Source organism: Hyaena hyaena, unplaced genomic scaffold, assembly GCF_003009895.1.
Source record: "Hyaena hyaena isolate Hyena2069 unplaced genomic scaffold, ASM300989v1 scaffold_521, whole genome shotgun sequence".
NCBI lineage: Eukaryota > Metazoa > Chordata > Mammalia > Carnivora > Hyaenidae > Hyaena > Hyaena hyaena.
In genome coordinates, this window is record NW_024081153.1 from 444,203 (window position 1) to 460,051 (window position 15,849).

The 15,849-nt window shown below is 39.6% G+C and overlaps 1 protein-coding gene across 1 annotated transcript in view; it reads left to right on the forward strand.

Moving 5' to 3' along the window:
• Positions 1 to 15,849, forward strand: part of PATJ (PATJ crumbs cell polarity complex component) — a 358,255-nt gene that overhangs the window by 211,461 nt on the left and 130,945 nt on the right. Inside the window, exon 28 of the mRNA XM_039255282.1 lies at positions 209 to 405. Within this exon, the coding sequence (XP_039111213.1) occupies positions 209 to 405 (197 nt within the window). The remainder of the gene's footprint in view (positions 1 to 208; positions 406 to 15,849) is intronic.

Here is a 15,849-nt window from a genome sequence, read left to right on the forward strand (position 1 = left end):
GAAGGCTTTATGGCTGAACTAAACTCTTTAGATGGAATAATTAACTGGAACCTACACATAAGGCTATTAATGACCTCTACTACTTCATTCTCAGAAAGGGACCATTATGGTAGAGGAATCAAGGTAAAGGTGGGGACGTGCCGACACCTTTATAATATAGATTCAAGTGCTCTATTCAAATTATTTTACCCTTTTTTTTTTTTAATAGAAAAAATCAGGCAAAGATATGCAGACCTGCCTGGAGAATTGCACATTATTGAGCTTGAAAAGGATAAGAATGGACTTGGACTCAGCCTTGCTGGCAACAAAGACAGGTCACGCATGAGCATATTTGTGGTGGGAATTAACCCAGAAGGACCTGCTGCCACGGATGGGCGAATGCGTATTGGAGATGAACTGTTGGAGGTGAGAGGCACAGATTTTTAATTTCTCTTCTGGTAAGGTGAAGGGGTGAAGGGGGCGATGTACAGGAAAATGAGACGATGGGGAAGAATGTTACAAATTATATTTTCTTCGACTATTCAAAATCATTTTCTAGGGGAAGAACAGAAATCACATCGTTGCTTGCAGACATTACTTGCTGCTTGAGTAAAAACTAATCTTGCAAAATAATTTAGGGGCCCTTGAGTTAAAATCTCATGGAAGCCTATTAATAGGATAGGATTGTTTTTAACATAAATTCTGAAATGTTCAAAACTAAATTGTGTATTGATCTACTGAATTGTGTATTGATCTACTACTACTATCTACTCATATTTATCAAAATTCTCTTTAGCCTTAGAATAAACCGTAAGTATGGCATTTGTTTTTGTTGTTGTTATTTAGTTTTTTGGGGAAAGTGTTAGAACCAACAAACCTTTGTGAACTGGTTGTCAAGGCTTGGTTAATATCTGCGAAGTTGGTGATGTGGGCTAAGGCCACATAGATTCCTTATTTAAGAATAGGATAAAGGTAAGAAAGGCTAAGGAGACAGCTCATCCTTTGCTCATTACTCTCTAGATGATTTCATCAGTAATCTGAAAAAGTTATTCTTGTTTTCTTCACTTAAAGTCAGGGTGTTTTGTTTTGTTTTTTAAGTTTATTTATTTTGAGAGAGAGAGAGAGCATGCGTGTGTGTGTTCCAGTGGGGGAGGGGCAGAGAGAGACGGGGAGAGAGAGAATCCCAAGTAGGCTCTGCACTGCTGGAGCAGAGGGGATGTGGGGCTCAAACTCCATGAACCGTGAGATCATGACCTGAGCCAAAGTCAGATGCTTGACCTAGTGAACCACCCAGGTGCCCCTAAAGTCAGAGTTTCTGTTCTGAGTTTATCTTATTTTGATATTCATTTGCTTGTTGAGTCCTTCATTCATTCAGCTAACATTGTTTGAGTGTCTCTTAGAATCAGGCACAGAAAAAAAGATGAATACATCCAGCCCCTTCATTCAGATAGCTCACAGTCTAGAGGAAGAAAACAGACATAAAAAGATTGTTGCCCTGCAAAATAAAAAATATAATAAGAATAGCGGCCAATATATACACGGTATATATACTAGTGGGGTCACAGAGTAAACTTTGCTGCTGGGATTCAGGATCAGGCAGTTTGACTTCTCAGCTCTCTGGGCTTTTTTTGTTGTTTGTGTGATTTTTTTTCCTAAATATTTTTATTTATTTTTGAGAGAGACAGAGCACAAGTGGGAGAGGAGTAATGAGAGAGGGAGACACAGAATCTGAAGCAGGCTCCAGGCTCTGAGCTGTCAGCACAGAGCCTGACACGGGGCTTGAACCCACTAACTATGAGATCATGACCTGAGCCAAATTCAGATGCTTAACCGACTGAGCCACCCAGGTGCCCCCTCTCAGCTCTGTTAACCAATGCATTCCACAGCCTCTTGGATAAGATGCTCCAATGTTTGGACATTTAAAGGACCTGAATCACAGAGGCCCCAAATATCAGACTGCTCACTGAAAATGAGAGTTAGTGATTTTGCATTTTATGATTTCTTCCTCAGACTTTGCCTCAGAATAGAATTCACAGGCACCCATAATCTGACTTGCTTAATACAGCCAAAGCTGGTCACACAACACTGTGCGGCCATTAACATCATGCCTCTTTCCTAAGCCCCGGTGGTTTCTCCCCCTCTAAAAGCTGTTTCCACAAAGAAGTCTTTTGGAATTAGTTCTCTGGTTCTTTTGTAATACAGCATCCTGAAAGGGACCCACACTGCATAGTAGCAGTGACCTGCATAATCATTAATTAAATAAACAAAAAATCAAAGGTGACAGTATGTAATAACCAACATAATTCATCACTTCAAGTTTATTTCCTTTGGCTGATGCTTGGAGATTACATTGATGGTTGTGGTATTCAAGGTGAAAATAGAAACTAATTTACCGAGTTATCACTGGTACTTTACTTAGGTGCTCTCACATTTGTATTCAGTATTCTTAACAGCCCTATCCGGTAAATACTTGTACTGTCCTCATTTTGTGGATAAGTAAACTGTGTAAGTAATTTGCCTAATATTACAGAACTAAATTCCTAAGTTTCAGTAAGAACCCAGACTCACCAGACTCCAAGATTCCTACTTTAAGTGTGCCCTGTGGTACTTCAACCCAAACCCCATATGTTTTAGATCCATGAGAATCCTGATTTATGATATCCTTATCTTTAGGGAATCATGTATCTGAAGATAATCTATTATATGCACCTAGACATAGATTTCCTATCTTGTATATATGAAAATGTCCCAAAGACGGTAATGTAGAACACAAAGATTCTAGTTCTATTCTATCTTATTAAGACTCAAGATGGAGGAGCGCCTGGGTAGCTCATTCGATTGGGCGCCTGACTCTTGATTTCAGCTCAAGTCATGATCTCTTGGTTTGTGAGTTTGAGCTCCCTATCGGACTCTGTGCTGACAGTAAGGTGCCTGCTTGGGATTCTCTCCCTCTGTCTCTGCTGCTCTCCTACTCCCTCCCTCCCTCCCCGACCTCTCAAACAATGGCCAAATAATGGCCTATGGGATCCAGACCAATAGGAGCACTGGTATATTATTTCCCTGACATTGTATTTGATACAGGTAACAAATGAGCACTGACTGCTGAGTAGTGAATGTGTGTTAGAGTCCACACTTAAAAGTCTGTACTGTGTATAGGGCAGCCAGCACTGAACTTGGAAGACCTGCTTTCACTTATCCCAGTTCTTCCAGTTATTAGTTGCATTTCAGAAGGGGCTTAATTAACAAAACACACTGCACATAGTTGACTGTTAATTAGATCACATTTCCTCCCTTGTAGACAGAAGGTTCAGTCTGTTTTCTATGCTAGAAGCTGAAAGGGCTCTCTTGTCTGAAAAAGGATATTAACATCTTGCCATATTGGACCTCACCTATTTTTTTTTTTTTTGGACATTCTGAATTTGGCTCCTTTGTTGTTATTCAACAACTTCATCTTCTTGCAGAGATGGAAACAGCAAGATGATTAAACATGGCAGTAAGTTGATCTTCCTCCAATCGCCCTAATTTTTTTCTCTAAAAAAAAAAAAAGATCGATAAATATATGTTGGAACATAGATTCTAGCTTCCCATATCTTTGGCTAGTTACTTACCTTCTCTAACCCTCAGTTGCCTCCTTTATCAAATGAAAATTACATATTCAGCAAGTGTCTTGCTATGCATCTCTCCTGCAAGAAGCAAGGTATGAACAAAGTGCTGACTTTACATCAGTAAACAAAATCCATGGTACCTCTTCTAGAACTTATAGTCTAGTTGACTGCATAGCATCAACTTACGAGGGTGTTCTAAGAATTAATAAGAGGGGCGCCTGGGTGGCTTAGTTGGTTGAGCGTCCGACTTTCGCTTAGGTCATGATCTCGCGGTTAGTGGGTTCGAGCCCCACATCGGGCTCTGTGCTGACTGCCAGCTCAGAGCCTGGAGCCTGTTTCAGACTCCCTCTCTCTCTAACCCTCCCATGCTCATGCTGTCTCTCTCTCTCTCTCCTAGAAATAAAAAATAAATAAATAAATAAATAAAAGAATTAATGAGAAAAGGTAGGTCAGATTTTTGCTGCAGTATCTGGCACAAAATAACGCATGTCAACTGATATTACTTATAAAATAATATTTTCATGTGGATTTGTGTGTTTGGGTTTTTTTTAGTTTGTTTATAGTAATACATTGGCCTCTGAAAGTATGTCCCCAAGGGAAGCCATTATCTTCCTTGATAGCTCCATGTAAGCATCTTAAGAAACTAAGAAAATGGAAACATGCACAGAATGGATTCGTAAGCAGTTATAACCCATCTTCTCATGTGACTTTTGGCTGTAGGTCAGGGATGACAGGAAAAAAAATTGTGTGGGAAACATTCCCTGGTTTCTTTATATAGCTGAGAAAAATTTTAATCATTTTGCTATGAAATGTGAGGAATTTATATATTGCATGATATCAAATCAAATGTGCTTTTATTTTTAAGGTTTGTTGATTTATTTTTGAGAGACAGAGCATGAGCTGGGTAGGGGCAGAGAGAGAGGGAGACACAGAATCTGAAGCAGGCTCCAGGCTCTGAGCTGCAGCACAGAGCCCAATGCGGGGCTCAAACCATGAGATCATGACCTGAGCCAAAGTCAGATGCTTAACTGACTGAGCCACCCACATCCTAAATCCAATGTACTTCTGAATGAGAATAGGAAATTGGTTTCACGATGCATACCAGGAAAGCTAAAAGCCAATGTTAAAATAGCTGTTCTTCGGATATTACAGAGCAGTGGATGGTAGAAAGACACTATGTTGTATGGCAGCCATTTATAGTGGGCTTTTAGGTTACACTTACTAGGTTTCTGGGCTAGAGCAAACCTTGTATTTTTGCTTACCCACCCACACTCCATTTCATTCTGTGACTTCTCTCCCTGATGAGGTAAAATTATCTGTGTCTTGATTGTTTTTACAACTCCACCATTTCTTAACATTCTTTCTCATGACTGCTTTGTTGCTATTGTTGTGTTATTACTTTGCTCTGAGCTTCCTTTTATTTATAGTCGATCTGACTTATTTTAGGCCCCAAGATGAGGCTAACTTACAGGAAGTAGAAAAGAGCTTTGTCGAATGTGCACTGTTGCCGCCTTCCTTGAAGTCAGAAGCTCTGTTTCTTTCCCGGAGCCTGTCGGCCACTGATCTCCAGACGCCATTCGCAGCGGTTTTCTTGCTGTGGGACTGCATTGTTAACAGTGCAAGAGCAGCCCAGAGTTCTGTCGATCGATGGCCCAGTTCATGTACAAAAGAGAAATCTTACATTAAACCCCCCAGAAGACAATGTGATTAAATCTCAGCTTCTTTACCCTTTACTGCGATGCTGGTGTGGGGGCTCTGAGTTAATTTCAAAAGGCATTAGCATATAATTACCATGTAGACTACAATGAGACTTGCATCAGAGTATTGGCTTTCCCTGAGCAATTAGTCCCAGAAAATACACAGGCCTGGGCATGGTGCTATCCTATGAATATAGGATTTATTTATAATCTTCCCTACAGTGCCAGTGTGGGAAGAGAGAGTAGATAATGCTGCGTGGGGAATTGGAGTGATTTGCCGGGTTAGAAACGCGGCCAGAAGCAGCAGTGCGGGTGGCACAGGACCCACAGTTGACTGGGCCAGCCTAGAGAGCTGCGTCTCCTCCGGCCCCCACGCCCTGCACCACCGCACACCCGTGGATGTTAGCCTTGGAACATTTGCCTGCAGGATAACCAAAGCTGGGTGTTGTTCTTTTCCACGTGTCTAACGTGTTTACTTAAGAACCACTGCAGATAAAATGAACAAATACTTTCCGTATTTGCCAGGGATGAAGGCGTAGAACCACAGGTAAACCTGGATCTTAGTGTCTTGTTACGTTTATTTCATAAGAGAGGGGAAAAAAAAACCCAGAAACTGTAAAACTTCAGTGACTGGTCCAGGGTCATGTAGCTGCTTCGTGGCAAAACTCCTGCCAGAGGGCTCTTAACCACCACCCCGGGTCTCAACACTGGTTCTTTGTCTTCTGCATGTTGCCAGTGAATTATTTTTGAAATCTTTTGGAAGACTTAAAAGACTTAGAAGTGCAGTAGAATGGTAAACAAATCCCTAGCTTTTGTGCAGCCACAGATAAGATTCTTTCTAATTTTCATTCACATTTCTGTCATCTTAGATTGGCTTTTTTAGATTATTGCCGTATGTAGTTGTAATTTTATGATGTGCTTCTTCTTTTTATTTTTTTTTAATGTTTATTTTTGAGAGAGAGACAGAGTGTGAGTGGGGGAGGGCCTGAGAGAGAGAGGGAGACACAGAATCTGAAGCAGGCTCCAGGCTCTGAGCTGTCAGCACAGAGCCAATGTGAGGCTCGAACTTAAACAGTGAGATCGTGACCAGAGCCGAAGTCGCATGCCTAATTGACTTAGCCACCCAGGCACTCCCTGATGTGTGTTCCTTAATGCAATAAAATATCCCATTGGAGAAACACTAGTTCGAGGAGCAGAGAGAAGACTAAAGGAATGCAAAATTGCAATAAAATTATTTTTCCTAGGTTTATTAAGAGGTAGGCTTATAACAGCTAAAAGTGCAAAAATAAACTGACCAAATTTTTTATTGTGTCACTGGTTTCATGACTATTAAAACATATTTTACATTTTTATTATTTTTTAATGTTTTTTTAAAAATTTTTAATGTTTATTTACTTTTGAGAGAGAGCACAAGCAGGAAAGGAGCAGAGAGCAAGAGAGGGACACACAGAATCGGAAGCAGGCTCCAGGCTCTGAGCTGTCAGCACAGAGCCTTATGTGGGGCTTGAACTCACAGGCCGCGAGATCATGACCTGACCCAAAGTCAGATGCTTAACTGAGCCACCCGGGCGCCCCTTTAATGTTTTTGGTTTTTTTTTTAATTTATTTCTGAGAGAGAGAGGCTGCATGGGCAGGGTAGAGTCAGAGAGAGAGGGAGACACAGAATCTGAAGCAGGCTCCAGGCTCTGAGCTGTCAGCACAGAGCCCGACGTGGGGCTCGAACCCACGAACCGTGAGATCATGACCTGAGCTGAAGTTGGACGCTTAACCTACTGAGCCACCAAGGCGCCCCATATTTTACATTTTAAATAAGTAATTTGTTGTGTGTCTGTTATCTCAGTTCACTTGTTGTTAAAACTTGACAAAAAATGGCCTTCCCATATGCAAAGCTAAAGTGACCCCATTTGGGAACTTTTACAATAGGCTAGAGCCCAATTCACAACTCTGAAAATCAACAGAAGAATGTAGCCAGCCTCACACAGAAAACAGTCATGGGTCCTCTCCTGTGTGTGTGACATTTTTTTTTTCTTCAGAGTGGAGCTCCCTGATTATTACAGCATGTAGTCAATAGCTATCTGTGTCTTGGTAAATCATCTTTCCTATTACTTAGATTACCATATACTATTACTATATATAATAATACTATTATTGTGATATCCAATATGAATTACAAAAAGATGTACTCATTAGGAGAACATTTGGGGGTAGGAAAGCTGTGTTGGGAATTGAGTTTACATTCAATACTTATACTGTTTTTGAGTCAATGCTAAATTCTTTATGAGCATTATCCTAACTATTATAACACACCAATGAAAGAAGGTGTTATTTTAATCCCCATTTTACAGATAAGGAAACTGAGATGTAAAGGGGTAGAATCAATAGGCAAACACTAACTTTTCTGACTCTAAAGCTCTTAAGTTATTTCATTGTGAATTAATCATGATTCTAAAAAGTATTAAGTGGGGACTCCTGGCTGGCTTAGTTGGTAGTGTGTGTGACTCTTGATCTCAAGGTTATGAGTTTGAGTCCCACTTTGGGCATAAAGTCTACTTAAAAAAGTGATAAGTGAGGAGCGCCTGAGTGGCTTAGTCGGTTAAGTGTCTGACTTTGGCTCAGGTCATGATCTCACAGTTCCTGGGTTTGAGCCCCACATTGGGTTCTGTGCTGGCAGCTCAGAGCGTGGAGCCTGTTTCAGATTCTATGTCTCCCTCTCTCTCTGTCCCTCCCCCGCTCATGCTCTGTCTCTCTCTGTCTCAGAAATAAATAAAAACTATTTAAAAAAAGTGTTAAGTGAATCTCTCATCATTTTGTAGTTTGGGTAGATCTAGATTAATGTAGTTATTCTAGGGTGCTAGTTTAAAATATCTGAAGTAGTCTCTCACAATGCAATACCATGTTACTCTTTATCTTCTTAAAATTGAACACCGCTTTGAATTCAATGTAAGAATGCAGTCAGTGAAATTACAGCCATCTCTCAAAACTCAAAGAAGAAGAAAAATCCATTGTTGAGGTTTTTCTTGTCCATTTTGGGAGCTTCTATGAACTTCATAATTTAAAACCTTTCCCCCTCAATACCATTGTAAAGGTAAGATTTTATTTTCCGACTGCAGGAAATATTATATAAGACCTGGCTCATATTGAGTGGCCTCATTTCACTCTGTATTTCTTGTCCTGAAGTCTTAGAGCTTTATCTCTGCCCTTTTCGTTTCTGTCTCTGGCTTACTGGGGGAAGAGTTTTAATTATTTTGTCACACTTCATTGTCTTTATACTGCTGAAATATGTAGGCTAAAAGTCTATGTTCTTACTGATCTTTGAGAGGAATGGCAATCACTTAATTTTTATTATTGCAGTCCTCATAATCACTCTACAAAAGCTTTATGTGGGATTTCTGGAGTGAACCACATTGTCTTAAAATCAGAGACAAAGTGCTGTGAGAGAGAAAGTGCCATGGAAGCAGAAAGTAAAAATGAGGATAATCAAAGAAACATAGGTTAATGTGGAAAGAAGATAAAAAGAACAGGGAAAGGAACATATGTTGAGGAGAAAGTTGCCATTTGGAACGAATAATTGGTCTTCAGCAGTGTGTCTCCAGACTCTCCTTTCTGTAGTTTTCCCTCAGCTCTTACGTGACGTATTGGGGTAATTCTCCAGGCCCCTGTTCCCTGCTTTTTCCAGTTTCTTCTCTACTTCCTTCCAGTCCTGAAATGCAGTCTAGAAAGATAGTCTCTTGGATTATGGAGAAGGGTCTCCTTGTATCACCCTCAGCAGATAACTTATGCTGTGTTTTGCTCCATTTGCACAGTGGAAACTTCTTGTAGTCGCTGTACAGTCTTAAGGCCTGAAGCCTGAATGAAAAGTGTTAATGACATTCTTATTCCGGGTTTGACTTCCTAACAATATCAGACAGCTGCTTAAACTCATCGTAAATGTGGTTGTATGTGTTTCAATTATAGTTTTTAAGAGGTACGCCTAAAATCAGTAATCCAACCTGAGAATCTGATGTTCTGTCCCGAAGAGTAGCCGTGAGCCTGTTTCTCATTATTTTAAGTCAGGAAAGTTGATGCCTTCATTACACATGAATCCCAACTCCCCCACCACCACCAGTTTTCTAAAATATTACTGAAGTGCAATAAAAATAAGTGCACATAAATAACACAGTCTTGTTAGGATATGAAGTGTCTGCTGCCACCCGACAGTGTGATGCTAACACTGTTGCGCTGTGAGCAGTGACACGGTTTCCAGTTTACTACGCCGGCATGCAAACTGCACATCCTTCTCGCTGCTGCAGAGTGTCTGGTTTCAAGCACCACCCTGCACGTCTGTATCTGGAATATGCCCGGGACTTTTCCCTCACAATATTTCATTTAAAATGTTTTATCGTGTAGCGAGGATGCAGATATAAAATCTTCCTATATAAACATTTACTGGAAAATACTGTATTGAGAGTGTATGCAAGTCCTATGAAGTGTGAGTACTAAAAATCAAAAGGCACTCCATTAGGAAAACCTTACCTGGAAGGCAGACCCATATGTGGTTTTCCTCCTTTAGAAATAACTCCTATTATGGATATTTTTTAGCATCTATAAGGTATGCAGAATTATGTCATGAAATCCTTCTGTATAGCCGTCACATGGTTCAGCAGTTATCAACACTCTGTCATTTCTGTATCACCTATACCTCCATCTATCCACGCCTATGCAGTTATTTTTATATTTGGGAGGGAGGGATAAAGTGTACAGAAAAAGAAACACAGATATTCTGTGTACAATTTTGACAATTACGTACACCCGAATAATCCAAATATCTATCCTTGTCATCTCCCCAGAAATTGTTTTCATGTACTTTCCCACAGTAATGTTTTACTCCCATCCTGACAGGCAAATGCTGCACTGATGTTTTGTCTTGTTTTGTTTTCCTTTCACTAGTTTGTCCTATTCTAGCACTTCACATATATGGGATTATATAGTAGGTACTCGTTTGTGTCCAGCTTCTTGGACTTCGCCTGTCTATGATTCATCTGTGCTGTTGTGTGTGTTAGTAGTTTGTTCCTTTTTGTTGCTGAGTAATATTCCATTGTATAACTAACACAATTTATCAGTTTACCTGTGGATGGACTTGTGGATTTTTTGCAGTTTTGACTCTGGAAACATTTGTGTAACAAGTCTTTTTGAGGACAACTGTTTTCCTTTTTCTTGGATAAATATTAATGGTAAATTAGTGGGATACAGGGTAGTTCTGTGTTTAACTTAAAAGAATCTGCCACAGCTTTTGTCCAAGTAGCTGGGCCACTAAACATTCCCACCAGCAGAATGAGCATTCTGGTTGTTCTACAACCTTAGCTCCTCCTTGGTGTGTAATGGTTTCTCATTGTGGCTCTAATTTCCTTTTTCGTTTTTAGAGTTCATTTATTTATTTTGAGAGAGTGAACACACAAGCGGGAGAGAGAGAGAGAGAGAAGTTATCATGTAACTATGTGTTTGTTTTTGGACTCTCCAGTTCTCTTTTATTAATCTGCCTATCATTTATGCCATTACCATGCTGCCTTGATTACCATATCTTTATAGCAAGTCTTGAATTAAGGTACAGTCACTAAGTCCTCATTTTGTTATTTTTGAAAATTGTATTGTCTATTCTAGATCATTTGAGTTTCCATATGAATCTTTTTTATATTTAATTTATTGTCAAATTGGCTTACATACAACACCCAATGCTCATCCCAAGTGCCCTCCTCCATGCCCATCACCCATTTTCCCTTCTCCCTGACCCTGCATCAACCCTCAGTTTGTTCTCTGTATTTAAGAGTCTTATGGTTTGCCTCCCTCCTTCTCTGTTTGTAACTATTTTTCCCCTTTCTCTTCCCCCATGATCTTCTGTTAAGTTTCTCCAGATCCACATATGAGTGGAAACTTATGATATCTGTCCTTCTCTGACTGACTTATTTCACTTAGCATAATACTCTCCAGTTCCATTCACATTGCTGCACATGGCATGATTTCATTCTTTCTTGTTGACAAGTAGTATTCCATTGTATATATAAACCACATCTTTTTTTTTTTTTTTTTACAAATAGTTTATTGTCAAGTCGGTTTCCATATAACACCCAGTGCCCATCCCCACAAGTGCCCCTCTCCATGCCCACACCCCATTCCCCCCCCACATCCATCAGTCCTCAGTTTTTGTCAGCATTCAAGAATCTCTCATGGTTTGCCTCTCCCCCTTTCTCCCACCATTTTCCCCCTTCTTCTCCCCCATGGTCCTCCATTAAGTTCTTCCTAATCCTCCTATACGTGCAAACATATGGTATCTGTTCTTCNGCAAACATATGATATTTGTCCTTCTCTGCCTGACTTATTTCACTCAGCATAACACGCTTAAGGTCGTTCCATGTTGCTACACAAGGCCAGATTTCATTGTTTCTCATTGCCATGTAGTATTCCATGGTATAGATAAACCACATCTTCTTGATCCATTTGTCCGTTGATGGACACTTAGGCTCTTTCCATGTTTTGGCTATTGTTGAGAGTGCTGCTATGAACATTGGGGTACATGTGCTCCTATGCGTCAGCATTTCTGTATCCCTTGGGTAAATTCCTAGCAGTGCTATTGCTGGGTCATAGGGTAGTTCTATTTTAATTTTTTTGAGGAATCCCCACACTGTTTTCCAGAGGGGCTGCACCAGTTTACATTCCCACCAACAGTGCAAGAGGCTTCCCATTTCTCTACATCCTCGCCAGCATCTATAGTTTCCTCATTTGTTCATTTTAGCCATATCAGTCTTAAAACCAACTTGTAAATTTCTACTTTTTAAAAAAGTCAGCTGGGATTTTGATTGAGATTGTATTGAATCTATAGTTTAATTTAGGAAGGCTAGACTTCTTGACAATATTGAGTCTTCCAAGTTATAAATGTGATATCTCTCCATTTAATAATTTTTCTGAAGTGTTTCATAATCTTCAGTATAGAAGATGTGCATTTTCACTTAAGTGTATTCCTATGTATATCATGTTCAGTGCTCTTGTAAGTCGAATTTTTATCCTTTCATTCTGGTTTGTTCTAGCATATAGACATACAATTGATTTTCACGTATTTGTATATTGACCTTGTATCCCAAAATCACACTAAACTAACTTATTAGTTCTAGTAGTTTTTGTTGATGCCTTAGCATTTTCCAGAGGTAATGGATCATTTCATCTGTGTATAGGGAGTTTATTTCTTCCTTTTCAGTCATTATGACCTTTATCCTCCTTCCTTCTTTCATTTTCTGCTCTGTCTCTCTTTTGTGCCCTATTCTCAGAAACCATTTGGTGTTGGATGATTAAATAAGACCTTAGCTGTATGTAGGTTTTTCATAGATGCCCTTTATCAAGCCAAGGAAATTGCTTTCCATTTCTAATTTGATAAGAGGGTTTTCCTTTTAAATCACAATTTGACATTATATTTTGTCAAATGCTGTTTGTGCACCTACTTTGATTATCTATATATGTTTTAAAATGAAACTTAAGGGTCACACAAAAAGACACTGACTAATGGTATAGTCCAAACTTCTTATAATATTCAGTCTTTCAAAGAGACACCTTTAGAAATTTTTTTTAGTGTTTATTTATTTTTGAGGGAGAGAGAGAGAAGGAGAGAAAAGCACAAGTGGGAGAGAAGCAAAGAGAGAGGGAGACACCAAATCCCAAGCGGGCTCCTCCAGGCTCTGATCTATCAGCACAGAGCCAGACCCAGGGGCAGGGCTCAAATTCATCAACCGAGAGATCTTTTTTTTTTTTTTAAATGTTTATTTATTTCTAGGAGACAGAGAGACAGCATGAGCAGGGGAGGGTCAGAGAGGGAGGGAGTCACAGACTGAAACAGGCTCCAGGCTCTGAGCTGGCAGTCAGCACAGAGCCCGACGCAGGGCCCGAACCCACGAACCGCAAGATCATGACCTAAGTGAAAGTCGGACGCTTAACCAACTAAGCCACCCAGGCACCCCCGAGAGATCTTGACCAGAGCCAAAGTCTGACACATAACAGAATGAGCCACCCAGCTGCCCCCCAAGAGAGATCTTTGACCTCCCTTTCCAGCTACTGCCACTGCTTCACTGTTCTATGATCCAACTACGTTTAGATACTTAAATAAGTCCTCAATACAAATGAGTATTTCTGTCATTTCATTCTTTTGCCCATGTATGTTATTCAATATACTTCCACAGACATTTTAAAGACCTAGCCCAACTGTTTTAGCATAAGTTCATGACATTATTTTTGTTGTTACCCTAAATAAAAATCAGATCTCTTCTTTGTTGTTTAAATGCTTCTTAACTTTCAGTAATTGATCTGAAATTCAAAGGTGAGGATGACAGAATGAAAAAACAAGTATACTAGTTATTATTTGTAACAGTATACTATTTTCTATAAGAGAGATATCTTGTAATACCAGATTTTTTTTTTTTTACAAATAGTTTATTGTCAAATTAGTTTCCACATAATACCCAGTGCTCATCCCCACAAGTGCCCTCCTCCATGCCCATCCCTCCTCCCCCCTACATCCATCAGTTCTCAGTTTTTGTCAGCATTCAAGAGTCTCTCATGGTTTGCCTCTCTCCCTTTCCCCCACCATTGTCCCCCTTCTTCTCCCCCTTGGTCCTCTGTTAAGTTCCTCCTAATCCTCCTGTACGTGCAAACATATGATATTTATCCTTCTCTGCCTGACTTATTTCACTCAGCATAACACCCTCAAGGTCCATCCATATTGCTACACATGGCCAGATTTCATTGTTTCTCATTGCCATGTAGTATTCCATGGTATAGATAAACCACATCTTCTTGATCCATTCGTCCATTGATGGACACTTAGGCTCTTTCCATGTTTTGGCTATTGTTGAGAGTGCTGCTATGAACATTGGGGTACATGTGCTCCTATGCCTCAGCATTTCTATATCCCTTGGGTAAATTCCTAGCAGTGCTATTGCTGGGTCATAGGGGAGTTCTATTGTTAATTTTTTGAGGAACCTCCACACTGTTTTCCAGAGGGGCTGTACCAGTTTACATTCCCACCAACAGTGTAAGAGGGTGCCCATTTCTCCACATCCTCGCCAGCATCTCATGTTCTCTGATTTGCTCATTTTAGCCACTCTGACTGGTGTGAGGTGGTATCTCAGTGTCGTTTTGATTTGTATTTCCCTGATGAGTAGGGATGCTGAGAATCGTTTCATATGTTTGTTGGCCCCAGATTTTTTTTAATTAATGGTTTTTCTCAGATAAATCCCTTAATCTCTTTTGTCATCTCTTAACTGTAAAATGGAAGAGTGGTTAGTAATATCTTTAGAACTCCTTCATAGTTGGGTTTCCTGGGTGGCTCCCTCAGTTGAGCATCCGACTCTTGATTTTGGCTCAGGACATAACTTCACAGTTTCTGGGATCAAGCCCTGCATCCGTGAGGAGCCTGCTTGGGATTCTTTCCTTCCCTCTCCCTCTGCCCCTCCCCTTGCTTGTATGGTCTAGTTGATGCTCTCTCTCTCTCAAAAATTAAGAACTCTTTCAGACTTAATGTTGTGTGATCCTGTGATCTAAATGTTTGCTTCTCAAACTTCAGCACATAATTTAGCCTAAGGAATTTCTGATCTCTATTCTGGAGAACATAAAACTGCAAATCTTTTCTCAAAAATTTAAGCAAATAAATCTCTTTAGCTCTGTAAGTTGCTCTCAACCAAGTTTGTGTATCGGAATCATAGGAAAGGTTTGCTTAAATAACAACCCTCTACCCCATCCTTTTAAATGAGAATCTCCGAAGGTAGAACCTGAACCTAAGTGTGCTTTTAACTGGTCCATATATAACAAATCTTATTAGGATTCTAGATGTGAATTTTTGCTTCTGTCATAGAAAGACATCAAATGTGTCCTGGAATCCACAAAAGGCAAAGGGAGAGACCCTTAGATGGCCCATAGTACTTCCTGCCCTTCAACTTGAGAGTCTCTGTCTCCATGCTGTCCCTTTTAAATGCCAAGAGAATAGGATTGACCTAACATAGGGGCTGTGACTGGAAAAATTAGGGCAGGAGAATAAGATTTTTGAGCTGAAGGCTCAAGATTTTGTGCAGTATTTAAATATAATTTAAAATTATTTTGACCCTAAATTTTATTCCCCATCCTTATTTATGTTTCTGTCTGTGATTAAAAGTCTTAGGTTAGCAAATAGATCTTAATTCTAATTGATTCCCTAACATACTGAGTTGTCATAAAGGTGTTACTTCTTACTGCTGTTTTTCTCCTTTTAATTTATAGATTATGCTTTTTTTACATGATTTTAGAATAACATGTAGTCATAAAAAAATTCTAACGGTACTGGTAAAAGAGATAATCTTCCCTCTTTCACCTTTGTAATACTACTCTAGAAATAACCACTGTCAACTTACCAGCTTTTCTATCAATCTCATACATAGTCACATACATTGTGCAAACAGATTTTAAAGTTAGTGTACATAAACAGAATCATAATTTGCATACTTTTTTTACTGAATATGTCATTTATGATATATATTATTTAGATGTCAGTACAAATAATACTATAACATACTGCTGTA